Genomic DNA, 19,411 nt, shown 5'->3' with positions numbered 1-19,411 from the left:
TGTAATCAGGATGTAGTAAAAACCAATACTCTTATATTTGCTAGTGAAAGCGTAAGCTAGCCCAGCTTTAGCTTGACTGAAGAACAGCTGAGAAATAGCTATTAAAAATTTTTAGATATGTATTCTTCAACCAGGCAATTCCATTCAGGGAGCAAATGAAATTAAGCACATATAAACATTGTGCAGTGATTTCATTATAGCACTGTTAACAATGACCAAAAAATTAGAAACAGTATAAATGAGCACAAGCAGGGAACAGTTAAGTAAATTATAGTACACCCACACAACAGACTGCCAAGTAGAAGGAACTAGAAGTATAATTTATTATGTGGGCTGTTCTCCACGTAGTACTCCTCAGTAAGATACACAAGAACCAGAAAACTGTATAACATAATCCTACTTCTTTCAAAATGTATACCCCTACATATGAGTGAGAAAAACTTTTCTCAATATCCTACTTAATTTTACTTCTTGGGAGAACATAGTATGCAGAATATATAAAGAACTCTTGTGATTCAATAACAAAGAAAACAATTTGAGGAACAAAGACATTGAATGGACATTTCAAATATGCTCAACATTACCAGTCTTTAGGGAGGTTAAAAACCAAAACTATGAGCTACCACATCACAGGTAGTTAGGTAGGCTACCCCTTAGAAAGGAAAATACACATTGAAAAGGGTGCAGAAAAAATGGGATGCTTTGTATGTTGTTTGTATAAAGTAAAATGGTACAGTTTCTATGGAAAACAGTTTGGTCCTTCTTCAGTCAAAACAGAATTCCCAAGTGATGCATCAATCCCTCTCCTTGGAAACACACATCCAAACACTTACACACAAATGTTTATAACTCAAAACAGCCAAAAAATGTGAAAACAAACCAAATGCCCATCAACTGATGAATATACAAATATATTTAATAGACCAGAAATTCTCAGAGTTTTTGGTCTCAGCCCTTGTTATTGAGAGCTTTTGATTTGGGTGGGTTAGAACTACTGATATTATCAGATAGTAGAAATTTTAAACATAACCAAGCACACATTCTTTTAGCCTAAAAACTGATGATGATGACATCATCACACACTATCCAGTCTCTGGGGTGTACAAGGGAATGAAGTCTTCCTATCATCCCTTGAAAAGACTCCGTGAAAAAGCGTCAACATCTTACATTTTTGCAAATTGAGACACTCACTCATTTTGGTATATTCACTCATGTAGCTTGATCTGCTGTGACATTAGGACAGAGTGAGCCTGTGAGTCTAACAAAAAGTCACGCAGAGGAGATGAAAGAAAGCAAGCACTGGGGATTCCCGTCATGTTTCGCCCTTGAAAACAGACCGTGCTTATTATCTCTTGTGTTTTCTGTTTTAGTGAAGAAATGTTAATGGTTGTTTTAGTGATTCTAGACACTAAACAATTGAGTTTGTAGAAGGAATTACAGGATGAAAGGTCAGATTGAGATCGCCCTCACCAACAGCAGACTTTAACAGTCTGAGAGGGGAATCTCAAGATCACTGTGACCAGGGATTCAGAAGGGTCTGCAGTCCATGGTCTGAGCCAAGGGTTTTGTACCCAAGGGTAGGGAAGGGGAGTGCAGGGGAATTGAGTAGCCTGTCTGAGTAAGATATTTTTCTCGAAATGGTGAGGTAGGAGATTGGTTAAGAAACCTTCCAGCGTGGGGTTGGGGGCAAGCTGCTTTTACTTTTTCAACCTGGGGTATTTCGTGAGCTGTGCGCTTCCTGGAATTTGGAGCCTATTTTAGGGCCTTGGTCTTTAGGGGGATTTCCTTTACATAGGGATACACTGTAGTTAATTGTTTTTTATATCCTGCGAACAAAAACAGTGACGAAATAAAGCAAAAACCTCTTGCTGGCTAGCTCGCTCGCTCTCATTTTCTTTCGGTCTGTAACAAAAAAAGAAAATAACTCCAAGCTTAGCTCTCCGGCTTGAGTCTTTCTAAGGCAGAGGAACACAATGTTTAAAAAAGAAAAAAGAAAAAAAGAAAAAGCTGTTGGAAGCAAGAGATTGCATTTTCCCGCCTCAAGGTTAAAGGTATGCAGGCCTGTGTCACTAGGTCTCCCGGGGGGGGGGGGAAGGACCGACTAGACATCAGAGCGCTGGCCGAGAAGATTAAGGCGGCTCACCGGGCTGCGGAAGCGCACATCCGGGGATCCCGCTCAAAGGAGCGTTCCAGACGCGTGATCGGCAAACGCCAGGTGACGGAGCCGACTAAGGGGTGTATGGGGGGGCTGGCACGCGGGATCCCGCCACAGTATCCAGACACGATCCCGACCTGTCGGGCGTCGGAGAGACCCTCACGTCAGAGGGCTGGCACGCCGCCCGGGCAGCCACTGACCACCGGGGGGGGGGGGGGGGGGAAGCAGAGACGTGGGCTGTGATTGGTTGTGGCGAGGGGGGCGGGGCGGTTCCGGGGGGCGTGGCTCGTGCGCGCCCTGCGGCGGGCTAGGCGGCCGGTGGGGCCTGGCGCGGAGCAGACCTGGGAAAGGGCGAGCGGCGGGAGGGAGGCGGCTGGAGGCGGCCGGGGCTCGCAGCAGCCTGACCCTGGCGCGGGGCGGTGTCGCGCGCGGTTCCAGGTCCCCGCGCGGGGCCGCGGCCGGAGCGAGCTCTAGTTGGCCGAGAGGGAGGAGGGGATCGGCTCGGCGTCCACCAGCCCCTGGAGCCCAGGATGGATGTGCCGGCCCGGGTGTCCCGACGCGCGGCGGCGGCGGCGGCCACTATGCTTCTGCGGACGGCCCGCGTCCCTCGCGAGTGCTGGTTCCTGCCGACCGCGCTGCTCTGCGCCTACGGCTTCTTCGCCAACCTTCGGCCGTCCGAGCCCTTCCTCACGCCCTACCTGCTGGGGCCGGACAAGAACCTGACCCAGAGAGAGGTAGGCGCGGCGGGAGGGCGGGCGGGCGAGCTGGGAGGCCGAGCGGGAAGCGTGTTTGCGGAGGGCCTGCGGCGGAGCCCCCCGAACAGGCTGCGCAGATAGCTGATCTGTTTTCTGCTCGCTTGGAAAAGCACATCGTGCTCTGCGTTGCCTTACTCTTGAGTTTCTAGCGCTGACGTTCCGTGCGGGACTGAGCAAGAGGGGCCGCAGCCCGCGCGTGCACGTTTGTGTCAGGCCCTAGGTGAATAGGGCTGGATGGTGGCATAGCCCGGCTCTGCCTGGACACGTCCTGCAGGAGCTGCCGGGGACAGGGGGCAGTGAATGGATTAAAAACAAACAAACAAAAAAACACAGTAAACTCTACTTTGGATAGATTATATGCATACATAAGCCATGTATATGTGTGTATACAAATGTATGTTTACATAAACACAAGTGTGTATATATTGTACACATACACACAGTGTGTATATATGTACACATATGTATGTACACACATATATACACAAGTGTGTGTGTATGTATGTATACGCATGTATGTAAGGTGGCGCTGCTCTTGTGAAAAGGTTCCGTTTTCCTTTCCTTGACTTTGTTTACCTTTGACAAGATAGATATACTCTATTCCATAAGGACAGGACAGGACAGTAGTACACCATCGGAATTGGGCTTGTTTTATTAGGCGAGATTGTGTTCAAAGATATCCTGCCTGCTCTGAAGTCCATCTCTGGGATGAAAACAGATGGTTTCACATAATTGGCACTGAGTTTTTCTTATCTTGTGAAATTGTTGCTTCACCTACAGCTTTTGTTATTTACCTGCATGTGGAGGTTTTGTGGGCTTTAGTGCCCATGGCCCATGATCAAGAACTCCTGCGCATTCGTTTACTCAAGGACTTGTAAGCATAGCACCTAAGAAGTGCGTAGTGGACTTTACAAATGTGCCTAACTCTTCCTACTAAGACACCTTATCCCAGCCCTTGGTTTTGGCAGAAGAATATATAGACTGAGAAAGAAATGAAACTGTTCTACTCCATACTCTTTTCCTCGAGTACAAAAGAGGGTGAAAGCTGGGGGCTGGTGTCTTTCAGCTACTGTCAGCCGAGTGGACACTGGGTAATTGTCCCCTTTTTTCCTACACCTCTTTCCTTCCTTACCACCCTGCTTCCCTGCCTGAGTTACTGTAAAGTATTACCCCCATTTAAACCTTCCTGATATTGCCAGTCACCTCTTTTGAGGAGCAACTAACCCAATACTCTGCATGACGGGTCAGAGCAAGAGGTGGCACTTCGAGAGTCACTTCAGACTGGCAGGATAGAATTACTCTGGTGTGTTGCTGCAGTGTGCCTTTATTCAAGGTCAGTTGGGAAAGAATTGAGAGTCGGTGTTGATTCCCAGATTCTTTGATAGTTAGCAAGTACAGTAGACTTCTACCCCAGTGTTAACTCATGTTTCCTGGTCGTATGGGTCACTTCACGGTTACTCATTGTCCGTATGCTTTTGGTACCAGTAAAAGGAGAAGACAAAGGCTTCTGATCAGAGTGATTTTCCAAGAAGAAAATTACCACATAGTTAGAAGAAAGTGTGATGCTGGAGACCCAGAGCAACCACTGAACCTGAGGTGTAGACACCATGGCAGACATCATGACTCTGCGTGCGAGCTGATCTGTATGTACAGTGTGCACTGACAGAAGCATGTGAGGAGAAACACGCTCTTGGTTTTGATATTTGAAAGCTGGTCTCTTTTGTCACGGGCCCTGGACTGAGAGCTGCTGTGTGCTGTCAGTCACCTGCTCTGCCTTAGCAGAAGGAAGGCCTTACGTATGCTTAGGAGGGTGTAGGAGCATATGAGGGAGCTGGACCCAGTAAATACTTGTCTATTGTGTAACAACACAAGGATGCTTCTCGGTGCAAATTAGTGGAGGCAAGGGTGTTTGAACAGAAATCTCGTGGTCTGGTGCGCGGGCTATCGGAATGATGGCTGATTCTGTTGGTTATGCCATGTTGCCCTTCTTTCCCGTGGAGACTCCTACATTCAAAACAAAAACCTAGTAGCTGAACTAGAACCACTGTTGTTCTTCAGGAATGAGTGCTTGCTCTCAGCAATGGGCGTTGCATGATTTTTAGACAAAGTAAATCCCAGGTTGTAGTCAGTGGCATTTGTATTGAAGTGTGTATTTTCCCCTTGAAGACTTCATAAGTGCCAACCTGGATCATCGTAAATAGTGCTAAGATTACCTAAGACCCAAGGGCAGAATTTCCTCTCTCTATTTGCATTTTAAAGATTTTTTTTTATAGAATTTTAGGAAAGGTATTAATTTTTATAAAGTTACCACTTTAAAAGCTGAGGCAGGTTATAGTTGGACTATATCCCAGTCGTTGAAAAACCAAACATTAATAAAGCTATTTATTTATTTTCTGGTGCTAGGGGCTGAATCCAGGGCTCCTTCTGCGTGCTGTGTAAGCACTATACTGAGCGGTATTTCCAGACTTTTTTTTCAATTTTGTATTTACATGCATGTCTGTGTGAGTGTTTGTGATGTGTGTAGGAGCCTGTGGAGGCCAGAGGAAGGATGCTGGATCCCCTGTAGCTGGAGTTACAGGAGGATGTGAAGCCAACTGACAGAGGTGCTGAGAAACGAGCTCCAGTCCTCCGGAAGAGCAGCAGGTTCTCTAACCACTGGGCCATCTCTCTAGTCCCATTGACCATTTTGTAGGGATGTTCTTATTAAGTTGCCCGGAGTATTCCTACACTTGTTATCCTCATGTCTCAGCCTACTAGGTGGCTGAGATTACAAGCATTTCCCACCGTACCCAACAGTGATTTTATCTCTTCTTGGCAGCACATGGTTTTGATGTGTACTGCTTTTCTTTGACTTATAAAGTCATTCCACACACTCTGCTTGGTACTCTGAGGGAGCCTGGTAGATTCCTTTGCCCCTTTAGTATACCCAGGCTTCATTCATTTGCCAATCCTGAATCTAGCATATTCACCAACTCACGCATGGTCCAATACTCAAAGGTATGGTCTCTGCTTATAATAATTTCTCTGTTTGTGTGTGTGTGTGTGTGTGTGTGTGTGTGTGTGTGTTTTCTTTTAGTGTCTTCCTTACCTTTCTGGGCCCACCATGTTTTCAGTTTCCATTTTTAATATGTGTATATACATGCTTCTTATTTGGTTCAGAACTCTCGAAGCTGAAGGTTCATTTTATTCTTTTTTGTCGCCTCTACAGAGATTAAGTAGTGTGATATAAATATGTGTTCATTAAGTAGGACAACAGAGCTATTGACACTATTTTCTTAAGTCTAAAACTGAATAATTTACTTAACTGTGACATATATCTCAGAAGAAAATGAAGACACACAAGTTCTGCCCAGAGTTGTGAAAGACACTTTGAATAGAACAAATTAATTCCTTTTGATCACATGGCAGATTTCACCTGAGATGAGAAGTTAGTTATGGACAACTAATAAGGGTATGTATTTTATATATTTTTAGCTGTGAGAAGTTGCCCTTCAACAGGAAACATATCTATTAAAGGAATGTTTTCTGGTGTTAGGACTTCTCTACTAGAAATGTTTAAAAAGAATGTCCTTTGAGACCCAGTCCTGGAGACTATGTGGTCTTGATCTCTTGAGAAATCCCTGTTATGGTACATCCCCAGAGATGATAAAACTCCTGCAGGCATTAGAAGTAAATTTAGGACATTCAGAATCAATACGAGTTTTCTAATTGAAGAAAGTAGATGTTTTGGTGTGGTGGATTGGGGATATCTGGTTTAGATCTTCTCTCTGCTAATCCTGACTGTGGTAGGTAACTTTGTATAATTCAACATTCTCTAACACCAACTTTCCTTTTTGTAAAATAGCGATGATAAAGCATTTACTTCTTTTTGTTTGTTTGAATTAACTGGAAATAATTGAGGCAAAGTTCACAGCATTGTATGTGGGATAATCTCAGAGATGTGCTGCTCTGGTGCCGATAATGGGAGAGGAGTATTTTTTTCTTGTTTGATGTTCCTTGTAGGAGAAAAACAGGTCTCTTAATTAGAGGGAGTTAAAGAGAACCCATTTGGTCTCCGTGTTCCACCCGCCCCATCCCTTACCATACTTAGTTGGTATCACAAGGCTGGTGTATTACTTTCCCTCATCTTCAGTTATCTAAATTGTGGGTTTGTGTTCCTGTAGTGTTAACCTCCTAAGTGTTATTTACTTGTTTTGAAACAAGGTCTTACTATGTTACCAAACTGGCCTCAAACCAGTTAGTGGTCCTCTTGCCTCAGTCTACAGGCGTGCGCCACCACACCCTTTAAATTGATAAAGGTCAGGACTTATACAATGAAACTTTGTCAATTAATCACTTAAGGACAGCTACTGCTGAAAGTTACATGTCTAAACATAAGCAGTATTACCCTAGTGAACAGTTGAGCAGAACTTTGGAACAAAAGAAGGTGGGTGCCGAAGGAAGCAATAGAGAAAAATTGTAAAACTTTTGATTAGCTTAGTAATTGTATGTATTCATGTATTAATTCAACACATGCATACAGGATACGGGGGTCAGAACAACTAGCATTCACCACTCCACCTATCCTTATACTTGGAGCCTTTCTGGTTACTCATAAACTCTATAATCGGTTGTTGTTGACTACAGTCATTCCAGAGCATAATGGAATGACTGTCCCAACTGTGCTTTGACCTGTCACCTAGCCACACTCCATCTATCTTCAGCTACAGCCGGAGGTGATCACAGTTCTGTATTTATATTGGCTTGTTTGGGCTTCCACGGATGAGAGCGAACGTGTAGCATTTGTCTTTCTGTGTCTGGATGATTTACCCTAAAATATATCATCTGATTCCACCCAGGTTGCTACAGGTGACAGGGTTTCCTCCTTCTGTTTGGTCCAGTAATAACTCATTGTGCACCTAGACCACAGTTTAAGGATTGTTGGCCAATAGCTTCTTGGTAGGGAAAGACATGTTAGGGACCTATGAAGGCGCAGAAACATGCTGAGTCACACAGGAGACTGTCAAACTTGAGAAGACGTGAAGGAGAGTAGTATCTGGAAGTACAGGGGGAAGGGGGAACTGGGAGTTGCTCATTGGAACACAAGTGAAAATATCTGTAGGGAATGCTTCTTGCCTCGCCTCACAGCTTTCTCTCAAGGTTGCCTTGATAAGGGAGACAAAGACACTTTGTTTCTCATTTGTTAGAATTTGCACACTTTGACAAAGAATTCCATCTACAGTTCTTAATTATGATTGGGCAAATTTCCAGGCCACTCTAGTCTGCATAGCAAGTTCCAGATCAGTCATGACAACTGCGTAGCTAGGATCCCGACTCCAAGAACCCAAAGCAGCAAGGACAAAACAGAAGCATCAGAAACTGAGTGACATAAGCCTTAGGACATTGCTAGGTGGTGAGCTCCTTGAAAAAGGACATTTTCAGGTATTATTGTTATCTGGAGAACGAGGTTCACGCCTAACTAGTTCTAGTTCATATAGTCCAATAGCCTATTTTCAACTCAGTCTTCTAGTTTTCAGACCTGTGAAAAAGTCGAGTAAATAATTGATTATGTAATCCTTCATTTAATCCTTGCAACAGACAGTCCAGTAGTGCAGGTTTTATCCTCTTGTGCTGGTGATAAAGATGAATTTTGAGGGGAACTGAGAAACTTACCTCTCCACTGCCCCTATTTACAGTTAGTAAGCTTGTCTTTAAAACTTAACAATCCTATTAGAACAGTCCTCATTCAATGTGTTATATTCTGGCTTTTGATTTTGACCTTCTCCTGAGCTAGCAATGACATTTTGTTGTAGTGCCAGGCATAGCCGTGAGTCACGGTTCCCTTTTAGCGATTCATTCATGAAGGAAAATAACCAGCACTCTACAGAATACTGTGCTGCCAAATGTAGGTGTGTATATTAAATACGTTTTTTTTTTTAAATTTGTGTGTGATGTGTGTTTATGTTTTCAGGAATGAGAGGTGGTACATTTAGCCTGAAGTAAACGTAGCATGTCTTCCTCAGTCACCCTCGCCTTCATTTTTTTGAGACAGAATCTCTCACTAAACTTGTAGCTCACCAATTTGGCTAGGTCGGCTAACTGGCCAGCAAGCCCCAGGGCATCTCCTGTCTCTTCCTCACCAGTGCTAAGATTACAGGCATGTGCCTCTGTGCCCAGCTTTTTACATGGGCATCGGGGATCTGAACTCGGGTCTCCATGCTTGCGTGACAAGTACACTTTACCAGCTGAAGTGTATCCCCAGCCCAAATACAGTTTTTGGTTTATGTTCAGTTGATAGCAAGTTTATTAGCACTTACCCATCCTGAGTTGAAGAACAGTTCTTGTTTACACAAGTAACGCAACAAAAATTCCAGGTGCAGTCTTTCTCATTTAAAATACATTTTAAAGACTATTTTTATAGCATCCCAATTTAAAATTGTGCATAAAAAAGAAAGTAGCAATAAGTTCCAGTTAACCTTGTGTCATATAAATCAAAATAGCTAAAGTGAGGATTCTGTGTTCCTACTATAAAGAAATGATAAATGTTTGAGATAATTAATAACCTAAAAATATCCTGAGTTGGGTATTGCATAATGTATTCATGTACCAAGAAATGCTGTATCTCAAAATTTGTACAACTATATAAATTATTTTTTTTGATTTAGGAAAAGAAAAATAAAACACCCAAAACTTACATTTTATTTCATGTTACAAATGAGTAAGAAGGATACATGTTGCCTATAAAATTCTACCACCAAGGGAGAGTTATTCCATCGAAGCATAGGACAGATGTACTATTTTCTTCTGTCCCCCAAAGAGCAAACTAAAAATTAGAGAAACCTCACTACACACTGATGTTAGAGGGGTGGCCCAGAATACATTGCCCATGCTTCAGTGGATGGCCCTGTTTCTGTACCTATGTACATATAAGCAGTACTAGTTGGACTCTGGGTCATAGAAGAGGAGGAAATAATAATGAAGTTGGTGGGGTTAGTCTCAAAGGAGTTGGAGAGGAGGAGGAGGAGATATTGAAATACTTTGTATATATGTATAAAATTACAAAAGAACTAATAATAATAATAGTAAATTTAACAGATAAGAGTTGACAGTGATCTCATTTTCAAAGCATTTATTGGTCCTTGAGTCTTCCAAACAGTATACTGGCTGTTGAATTATACAGATGATTCTGGGTCCACCTCTCAGAATCTTTGAAGGAGCTGGGTGTGAGTGAGATAGAAAATGCCTACCATCTCAGCAGCTGGGAGGATCTAAAGTTCAGACTAGTTTGATCTCCATAGTGCATTTGAGTCTAGCCTGGGCTGCATAGTAAGACTCCTGATGGAAAGGATTTTATTATGACAAAATAATGGCGTGGGGCTAGGAAAGGCAGTTCAGATAGTTACCTGAACGTACTGCAGCTAGTGTTTCTTTGGTTGCTAAGGGAATGTTGGTAGGCAGATTTGTAAGAGGGAATTTTTGTGACTTGTTGGGTCTTTTGATCACTGATGAGCTTCTATTCTCTCCTTACCAGGTCTTCAATGAAATTTACCCAGTCTGGACGTACTCTTACTTGGTGCTGCTATTCCCTGTGTTCCTTGCCACAGACTACCTCCGTTACAAGCCTGTCATCCTGCTTCAGGGACTCAGCCTTATTGTTACATGGTTCATGCTGCTCTATGCCCAAGGACTGCTGGCCATTCAGTTCTTGGAATTCTTCTATGGCATCGCCACAGCCACTGAAATTGCCTATTACTCCTACATCTACAGTGTGGTCGACCTCGGCATGTACCAGAAAGTCACAAGTTACTGTAGAAGTGCCACCTTGGTGGGCTTCACAGTGGGCTCTGTCCTGGGGCAAATCCTCGTCTCAGTGGCAGGCTGGTCACTGTTCAGCTTGAACGTCATCTCCCTCACCTGCGTTTCTGTGGCTTTTGCTGTGGCCTGGTTTCTGCCCATGCCACAGAAGAGCCTCTTCTTTCACCACATTCCTGCCTCCTGTCACGGAGGGAATGGCATCAAGGTGCAGAATGGGAGCATCGTTACTGAAGCCCCAGCGTCTGCCCACCTTCCTGGATGGGAGGACATTGAGTCAAAAATCCCTCTAAATTTAGATGAACCTCCCGTGGAGGAAACGGTGAGTTTAGCCTTAAATTTGCAGGCAGTTGCTGTCCTGGGCCTTGGCTAATGGCAGTGACAGACAAGCAAACCCATTTCATTAGTTCATTCATTCATTAAGATGCAACTGATTGGTGTAAGGGGTCACCAGTGTATTCTCCCCTAGAGTGCCTGATTCTCAAAGTCAGGCTGACCTAGCATTACTTAGCGTGGTAGAGGTGTCTTGGGGCTGTGTCTCCATTTTTGTATCCCTACTGCTTGGTATATATAAAGAAACCACTCATGGGAAGAAAAATGTGTTTGTGTGTGTGTGTGTGTGTGTGTGTGTGTGTGTGCGCGTGTGCGCTTAATGAGTATCTGAAATGATTCCGTTGGTGATTTGTGTCTACTTGTAGCTTCTGAATTGAAGCTCAAAGTACTTAAAGATACAAACTTATTTTCCTTTTCTATGCTAGAAGTGATACATGTTATTTTTTCAAATGATGCTTGTTGTTTTGTTATAGAAGGGCAGTAAATGAATGATAGGAAGAGAATAACAGAAAATTGCAAGACATGATTATAACACTCTTTCTTAGAAGAGAGGGTCCATCACTTAATCTGCCCTATGCGTTCTTTGTAACCAGAAAGATGAATTATATTTATAATTATATTTATATTTATAATTATATAAGAATTATAATTATATTCTTAATATGAAAGGGGTGTGGGGGGGGGAGACAGAGACACAGAGATAGAGAGAGAGATTGATTGATTCTACAGTGGAAACTTTGGATAGTGAATGATTTGCCTAAGGTCATGTCATTGCAAACAGTGAAATCAGGATCAAAACTCCTAGTATCTTCAGAGCTCATGTCCTTGATAACACATTGTTGTTCTTTTCAAATACATATATTCCACTTGAAATAAGCAGTTTGTTTTTACAAAGAAAAAAAAAAACCTCTTGAGATAGAAAACTGAGTTTGCATAGTTGTCTGCACAGTTCCCGCCGAGGTGTTTGAGCGCTTTCCATTTGCTGCGTAGGAGCCCAAGGCAGACCGGCTGCGTGTGCTGAAGGTCCTGTGGAACGACTTCTTGATCTGTTACTCTTCCCGCCCTCTGCTCTGCTGGTCCGTGTGGTGGGCCCTCTCCACCTGCGGCTATTTTCAAGTGGTGAACTACACACAGGGATTGTGGGAGAAGGTGATGCCGTCTCAGAGTGCGGTTATCTACAACGGCGGTGTGGAGGCGGTTTCAACCTTGCTGGGTAAGTGGTGAGGAAGCGTGGAACAGTCCGCAGACAGTCCAGCCAACCGTGATCAGCTTTACTCACGCCGCCCAAATTTGAAGTAGCCCAAAGGAAGGGTTTGTTTTGAGCACCGATTTTCTAATTTAGGCGAAAACTTGGATGTCGTCAAGTGGTAGAGGGCTGTGACTCACAAACACGTTGGGGGAAGTGGAGTGCACTAATTTTCTAGATAGTTTTCTTCACTTATCCATGTTCCACTTACCCATGTTTACTGAGAGTTTGAGTAACAGTATACTATAGTTTATGACAGTAGCTTATGTCTGTTGAGTGTTAATATATACCGAACACTGTTCTATAGACAACATGTATATTTGTTGTATTCCAAAATTCCCAAGATGGTTGCAGTTATTGTTGTCATTTTACATTGGAAATTTTGGACATGTTAATAATTTGCCTAAGATCACATAAATGGTAGATAGTCAAGTAAAGATTGGGACTTGGGCATGGTGGCTTCAGAGCCTGTGTCCTTGAGAACATGTTCTCTTGTCCTTCTTTGTTGCCCTGATTCGTAAGGTTGTTGGAAGAGTCTACATAACAGCTCTAAGCACCTGCTGACTATGGCTGGCACCCAGACAGCACTCCTGTGTTGTGTGTCGCTTTCAGTGGCGGCGGTGGCGGCGGCATTCCACTAAAGGGAGGAGAAACAGTGTCACAATACTAGATTGCTTCTTGGTCTGAAGGACCAAGACTCACCCAGCCATGTTGCCACAGCAGATGCAGTGATTCTCTGTGACTCTAGCCTGTGCATCAGGCCAAGCAGTTGTCTCCTTAGCAACATCCCTGGGTCTGCGTCCTTTTCCATCTAATTGCCACATACCCTGACTGAGTCTCATCTCAGAGGCACCGTGCCGTCCCTCCAAGTTCAGAATTCTCTGCTTGAGTTTCAAGGAACTCCATAGTCTTGAGCTCAGTAAATTCCAAGTTTAAAGATTGTAATACAGTAACTGGATTTTTAATGTGTTGAGCTAGGGTGTGTTTAGTCAGTAGCTAGATTACTCTTTTCTTTGTTTTCTAGGTGCTAGTGCTGTGTTTGCAATTGGTTATATCAAAATATCTTGGTCAACGTGGGGAGAAATGACGTTATTCCTGTGTTCTCTCCTGATCGCTGCTGCAGTGTATATCATGGACACTGTGGGGAACATCTGGGTGTGCTATGCATCCTATGTTGTCTTCAGAATCATCTACATGGTTCTCATCACCATAGCAACGTATGTATTGTCACTCAGAGAGGTATTAGGAAAAGCTATGGCAAGATAAACTCGAATTTCTTTATAAACCAAAAAAAAATTAAAATTTCTACTTAAAAGAGGCAAATGAGAGCACACACTATATTGTAGGTATTATACATTGTTTCCTCAAGAATATTTCGGCAAAATTTGTTTGTTCTCTTGTGTTTTTTTTTTTTTTGTTTTTGTTTTTGTTTTTTTTTTTTTTTTTTTTTTTTGGTTTTTGAGACAGGGTTTCTCCGTGTAGCTTTGCGCCTTTCCTGGAACTCACTTGGTAGCCCAGGCTGGCCTCGAACTCACAGAGATCCACCTGGCTCTGCCTCCCGAGTGCTGGGATTAAAGGCGTGCGCCACCACCGCCCGGCTCTCTTGTGTTTTTATCCTACGGTTTTCATAAGATTTGTTATCATACAGTAACAATACACTTCACGTTGTTGGAGAGGTCATTAGCAGTGGAAAGAAGGGGCTGTGTTCACATTTAAAGTGAAAACATGTAACAGTTGAGGAAGAGGTAATTGGACTCTAGCATTGTTTTTCTTTTCTCAGTTTTCAGATTGCTGCAAACCTCAGCATGGAGCGTTACGCCCTTGTGTTTGGTGTGAACACCTTCATTGCCCTGTTACTACAGACTCTGCTCACTCTAATTGTGGTGGATGCCAAGGGCCTTGGCTTAGAAATTACCACACAGGTGAGATCTCGTCATTGACACCGGAAACAATCTGAAAGGACGGGGGTGGAGTGTGTTTTATGACAGCAACACTGAGCAGATCCAAAGCAAGTGTTCTTTACCGTGGTGGTTGTTGAGATCATCTTTTTGATGAGGGCCTAGAGCAGTGGTTCTCAACATGTGGGTCGAGACCCTTTTGGGGAAAAATGACCTTTTCACAGGGGTCAAATGTCAGATATATGCATATCAGATATTTACATTATGATTCATAACAGTAGCAAAATTACAGTTATAAAATAGCAATGAAAATCATTTTATGGTTGGAGGTCATCACAACGTGGGGAACTGTATTAAAGGGTCACAGCATTAGGAAGGTGAGAACCACTGACCTAGAGCTAAATTAACTAGCCTGGAGGGACTGTTTTAGCTGAGATAATATTGATTCTTTCCAGGCTTAGTCTGTTTACCTCCTCCTTCACTGTCATTCTTTTCTGTCTTTTCCTCTTGCTTTTCTGGTAAGGGAACTCAGGGCCTCAAACATGCCAGGCATAGGCTCTTCTGCTGAACTAGAGCACCAGCTTATTTTTTTGTTTTATGTGTGGGTTTTGCCTGCATGTATGTCTATGCACCACATGCATGCTTAGTGCCTTGAAGCCAGAAGAGGATGTTTGGTCCCCTAGAGCTAGAGTTACAGATAATTGTGATCCACCATGTGGACCCAGGTTCTCTGGAAGAGCAGCCAGTGCTCTTAACTTCTAGGCCATCTCTCCGGTCCCTTATTCTTATTCTATACACCTGATGTACTATATGAGATGTCCTGCTTCATGGTACCTCAGAGCTCTTTAAGACCCCTTCCTCCTTTGTATAAAGCAACCTTCACCCAAATACCAAGTTAATGACTTACTGTTGATAAGTATTATGATTCTCAACATGTGACCTATTGAGAAAACATTTATGCAAACACTCAAAGAATTGCTATTTTCATCCATCTAGAATCATTGTAAATGACCTTATGTATTATAATTTTACAGTGTAGATAGAGTTTGTGGGTATACTCCGTAAAGTAAGCAGCTGAATCAGGAAGTAACTGTCTCCACATCCAGCCAAGTGGTTTCTTTTCCTTTTTCCTGAATTCCCATTATTACTTAGTACTTCACACTTACACATGAATTTTCCTAGATACCAAGACTTAACATGTTAGTGTTAAAATGAATTTTGTTTTCATTAAGCAATCTACAAGAGAAATAAAACTAGTAAGTACTTGTACTGAGTGCTTCTCTTTCTCGGTTCTCTTATAGACTAGGAAGTTGTCAATACTAGGTATCAAAGAAATGACTCTGGGAGGTATTAAGGAATTTGTCTAAGATTAAACAGTCAAGAACAGTGTGGTGGAGAGGATTTAAGTCTGTGTTTTAGCCGAAAAGCTATTCTTGGGTAGAGAACAGAGATTCATCCTGCCCATTTTGTGAGGAAGATTACCAGACCATTACAGTTAAAGAAACGTGAGCCAGGCGGTGGTGGCGCATGCCTTTAATCCCAGCACTCGGGAGGTAGAGCCAGGCGGATCTCTGAGTTCAAGGCCAGCCTAGTCTACCAAGTGAGTCCCAGGAAAGGCGCAAAACTACACAGAGAAACCCTGTCTCGAAAAACAAAAAAAACAAAAAAAGGAAAAAAAAAAAAAAAAAAGAAACGTGAGTGACATTTAGTGTGGAAATTTAAGAGCACATTATCAGAAAAATGGCTTACTTATGCAGGGAAGAATAACATTTTGTGGACTGTCTGAAACTGGCTGCCATGAGTCATTAACACCTTTCCTATGAAAATATGGTCACATTTTAAAGAATCTGGCTCAGACTTAGGACCACACTCTTGTACCTGAACCTGGTTTGTAACTATTTAATAAGTTATTTTTTTTAAAAAAATGAAGATGTTCACACACACACACACACACACACACACACACACACACACGCACGCACACACGCACACAGAATAGTCAAATAAGGGTCTTCTAAAAAGAATTCTGTAGTGCAGTATTCTTGGCCTTCTAGTGCCCTCTCCTGGTGGGGAATAAAAGTTCTTGATTTCTTAGGCATACTCACCAATTATTTTGAGGATACAGATCTAACCCCAACTCTAACCCTCTAATCCTAACTGTAACCCTAACCCTCTAACCCTAACCCTTACCCTTCACTTAGAGCAATGACAGCACTAACAACAACAAAAACAGTGTCTGTGACATTAGCATTGTGCTAGTAGACCTTTGTGTACATGACCTTATTCACTTCTTCCAATAAGCTTTGTAAAAAATTGTTTAAAATTCTTTTTAAATTAGGCCAAGACTCTGAGATTAAGTATATAGAGTTTTTTTTCTTCTTTTTAAAAACCGTGTGTGTGTGTGTGTGTGTGTGTGTGTGTGTGTGTGTGTGTGTGCGCCCTCAGAGGCCAGAAGGGGGTGTTGGATCCCTTGGAGCTAGAGTTACAGGCCTACGGAAGCCAACCAGCATGGGTGCTGGGATCCAAACTCTACTTCTCATGTTTGAGTAGCAAGTGCTATTAATTTTGAGCCCTCTCTCCAGCCCCACGATTAAATACCTTCATGTAGGTTACATCTAGAAAGAGACATGAGGTCAGGATTCAAACTCAGGCAGCTGGGCAGGCTTCACTGCTATGCTGCTAGGCTGCTTCCGGGTCTTCATTATCTGGCACATATGTAAGCATGGGACGTTTCTGAAGTTTAATTGAGAAACTCTAGACATACTTTAACTGTGTAGAGTACATGTATATGTATGTAACGAAACAACTCATCTCTAATTGGTAATTTTATGAATGACTGCTTTCCTCTCTTGTAGTTCCTGATTTACGCCAGTTACTTTGCAGCCATCTCTGTGGTTTTCCTGGCTAATGGTACATACAGTGTTATAAAGAAATGCAGAAAGCAGGAAGATCCCAACCCCAGCCCTCAAGCCACCACTTCCTAACCTGCTGCTCAAGTGCTGCTGCTTCCAAGCCAGGACTCTGCCCAGCAACTGCCTGGATGGATCGAAACTCTTTCTTTATGGTTCAGATAAATATTTATGAATGTGTATTTCATGGCTTCAAAGCAGCTACTCAATTAATACCTTGTATTCCTGGAGTTAATATAATACTGTTGAGAGAAGCCAGAACTGAAGCTTTTTTCATGGATTATTTATGAGCATCAATTTAAGAATGACTTTTTCTAATAGACAAAAAAAAAAAAAAAAAGAAGAAGAATTTGGTTTTGGAAACCAAGTAATCAAGAGTGATCAAGTGGCCCGTCTGCTGTTTCCTTGGTTAGCGTGTGAGTGTGATATTTGAGTCATGTGGTGGGGTCAGGCCTTCAGAGACCACAGGATGATATAAGTCGGGCTAGATGTGCATCCCGTCAGCACTTGCCCCATCCAGCTTCATTCTACTTTCAGTGTTACTCGTGGGCATGTGTGTTTCTGCAGATGGAAATGGTTCCTCACTGGCAATATTTGCTCCGGACTAATGTTCTGTCTTCTAAGGAGTGTCATTTCTAAGTTTATTTTTTAAATTCATTGTATGAATGTTCTTGGTTCCCATTTTGACCATTATGTATTTTTGGAAACTTTCTTTAGAAGTACATTTCTGCGTTATTCATATGCTTCCCAGAGAAGCTCATTTCATTAGAAAAGGCAAATTTTAAAGCCTGCTGCTAATCTAAATGGGGAGAGCTAACCACAGAACTCATGGTAGGTTTGCTTGTCTTTAATACTTCAGTATGAAGGACTCGTAATTCCAAGTGAAAAAGTCATTTACAGGTTAGAGATACAGGCAGCCCATTTTATATTTGTGCACCTTTTTATTTCCAAAATAAAAGTAACTATTTTCCTTTGAAACAACTTCATTCCCCTATGCCTTTCATGTTATCTTGGCATTCTTATCCAAGATGAAAATGTCAGTAGGAATGGAATTATTCTAAGGCCTTTTTCATTAACTGAGCCTCTTTTTAATTATTGTATTGGAGCTGGAACTAGGGTAGACTTGATGCCTGCATTCTGGACCTTAAACCTGCCTTTATTCCTAAGGTTAGATCATCTTGAGAGATACTTAAAATTTGTTCCATTTCCTCGTTACTTGAAGAATGGTGTTCTATGTGCTATTATTTGTGAGACCTGAAGACTATTTCAAAGCCAACTTTGTTGCCTTATTGTGCAAAGACTCTAGGTAGGTGCTTTTAACTAGAGTGTTGACTTTCTAAGAACAGCATAGCTAAACAGTGTTATTAATATTAAGACTGCAACACCTGGGCCGGGATAATGTTCCATAGTAGAGAGCTTGACCAGTGTTTGGAAGACCCTTGCTCAAGCACTAGCACTGAGAAGACAGTACCGCAGAACTGACATAGAAGAAATAAAGGTAATAATAGGTCATTCCGTGCGCCTTTCTTTACAGCTGGGGAGAGGAACACTAAGGAGGAGAGGGAGGACTAAGGGCATAGTAGTAACCTCCAGTTTTACATTTTGTTCACCCTCCGCACACCTTTCCTTTTAGCTCCATAGGAAGTTGATTGCCCAGAAACACAAAGTACTGTGTTTGAGAAATTTTATTCTTTGTCTTTTAAATATCATGTATTGTGGTACAATCAAATTGTTCACATTACCAAAGCAACATTTCCTTGGAATTTAATCCACAATTTGTGGCACCCAATCTGATCCTTCTTACCTGTCTAAATCAAAAATATGTTCACATCTTGCTATGTGGCCATATTTGTAGAATGCTGAACCCGATGTGCTGGTTGTACTGTATGCACTTTTATGAAGAAGTGATAATAATTTGTTGTACTTTTTATTCAATTCTGTATAGATTATAAAACTATTTTTATTAAATAAATATTTTACAGTATGTTTTCCCTTTTTACTCAAAATTATTTTGAGTTCATTTTTTTGAAAGGAGCTTTACGTTTATAAATCTCCTGAAAGCTTTCCTAGGACAACATTCATTTAAAGTTGGACCATCTCACTTTCCCAGGTAACCCTCGGTCGTCCAGTTAACTCTTCCACAGCTGTGTGACCCTTTTCACTCTTCCCCGTGCTTCTGTTGCAGCACTGACTGTCACGCTGGCTTCTCTACATCTCTCATCGCTCTTTAAAGCATTCTTCTCTTCAGAAACTGAAACAGTCTCCAGTCCCTTTGCTAGCAACTCAAAATTTTAAATTAAGGAAATTAAAGCCAAGGCTGGAAA

At 42.3% G+C, this 19,411-nt stretch overlaps 1 protein-coding gene across 1 annotated transcript; it reads left to right on the top strand.

The window, feature by feature from the left end:
- The first annotated feature begins 2,488 nt into the window (after positions 1 to 2,488).
- Slc19a2 (solute carrier family 19 member 2) lies at positions 2,489 to 19,071 on the top strand. The gene is made up of 6 exons (XM_059280614.1): positions 2,489 to 2,889; positions 10,421 to 11,023; positions 12,025 to 12,247; positions 13,305 to 13,497; positions 14,061 to 14,202; positions 17,034 to 19,071. The coding sequence occupies exons 1-6, from the start codon at positions 2,686 to 2,688 to the stop codon at positions 17,160 to 17,162; spliced, it is 1,494 nt and encodes a 497-aa protein (XP_059136597.1). The 5' UTR covers positions 2,489 to 2,685; the 3' UTR covers positions 17,163 to 19,071.
- Positions 19,072 to 19,411: the final 340 nt, after the last annotated feature.

Source organism: Peromyscus eremicus, chromosome 15 (assembly GCF_949786415.1).
Source record: "Peromyscus eremicus chromosome 15, PerEre_H2_v1, whole genome shotgun sequence".
Lineage (NCBI taxonomy): Eukaryota > Metazoa > Chordata > Mammalia > Rodentia > Cricetidae > Peromyscus > Peromyscus eremicus.
This window is presented reverse-complemented; position numbering and strand designations above follow the sequence as displayed.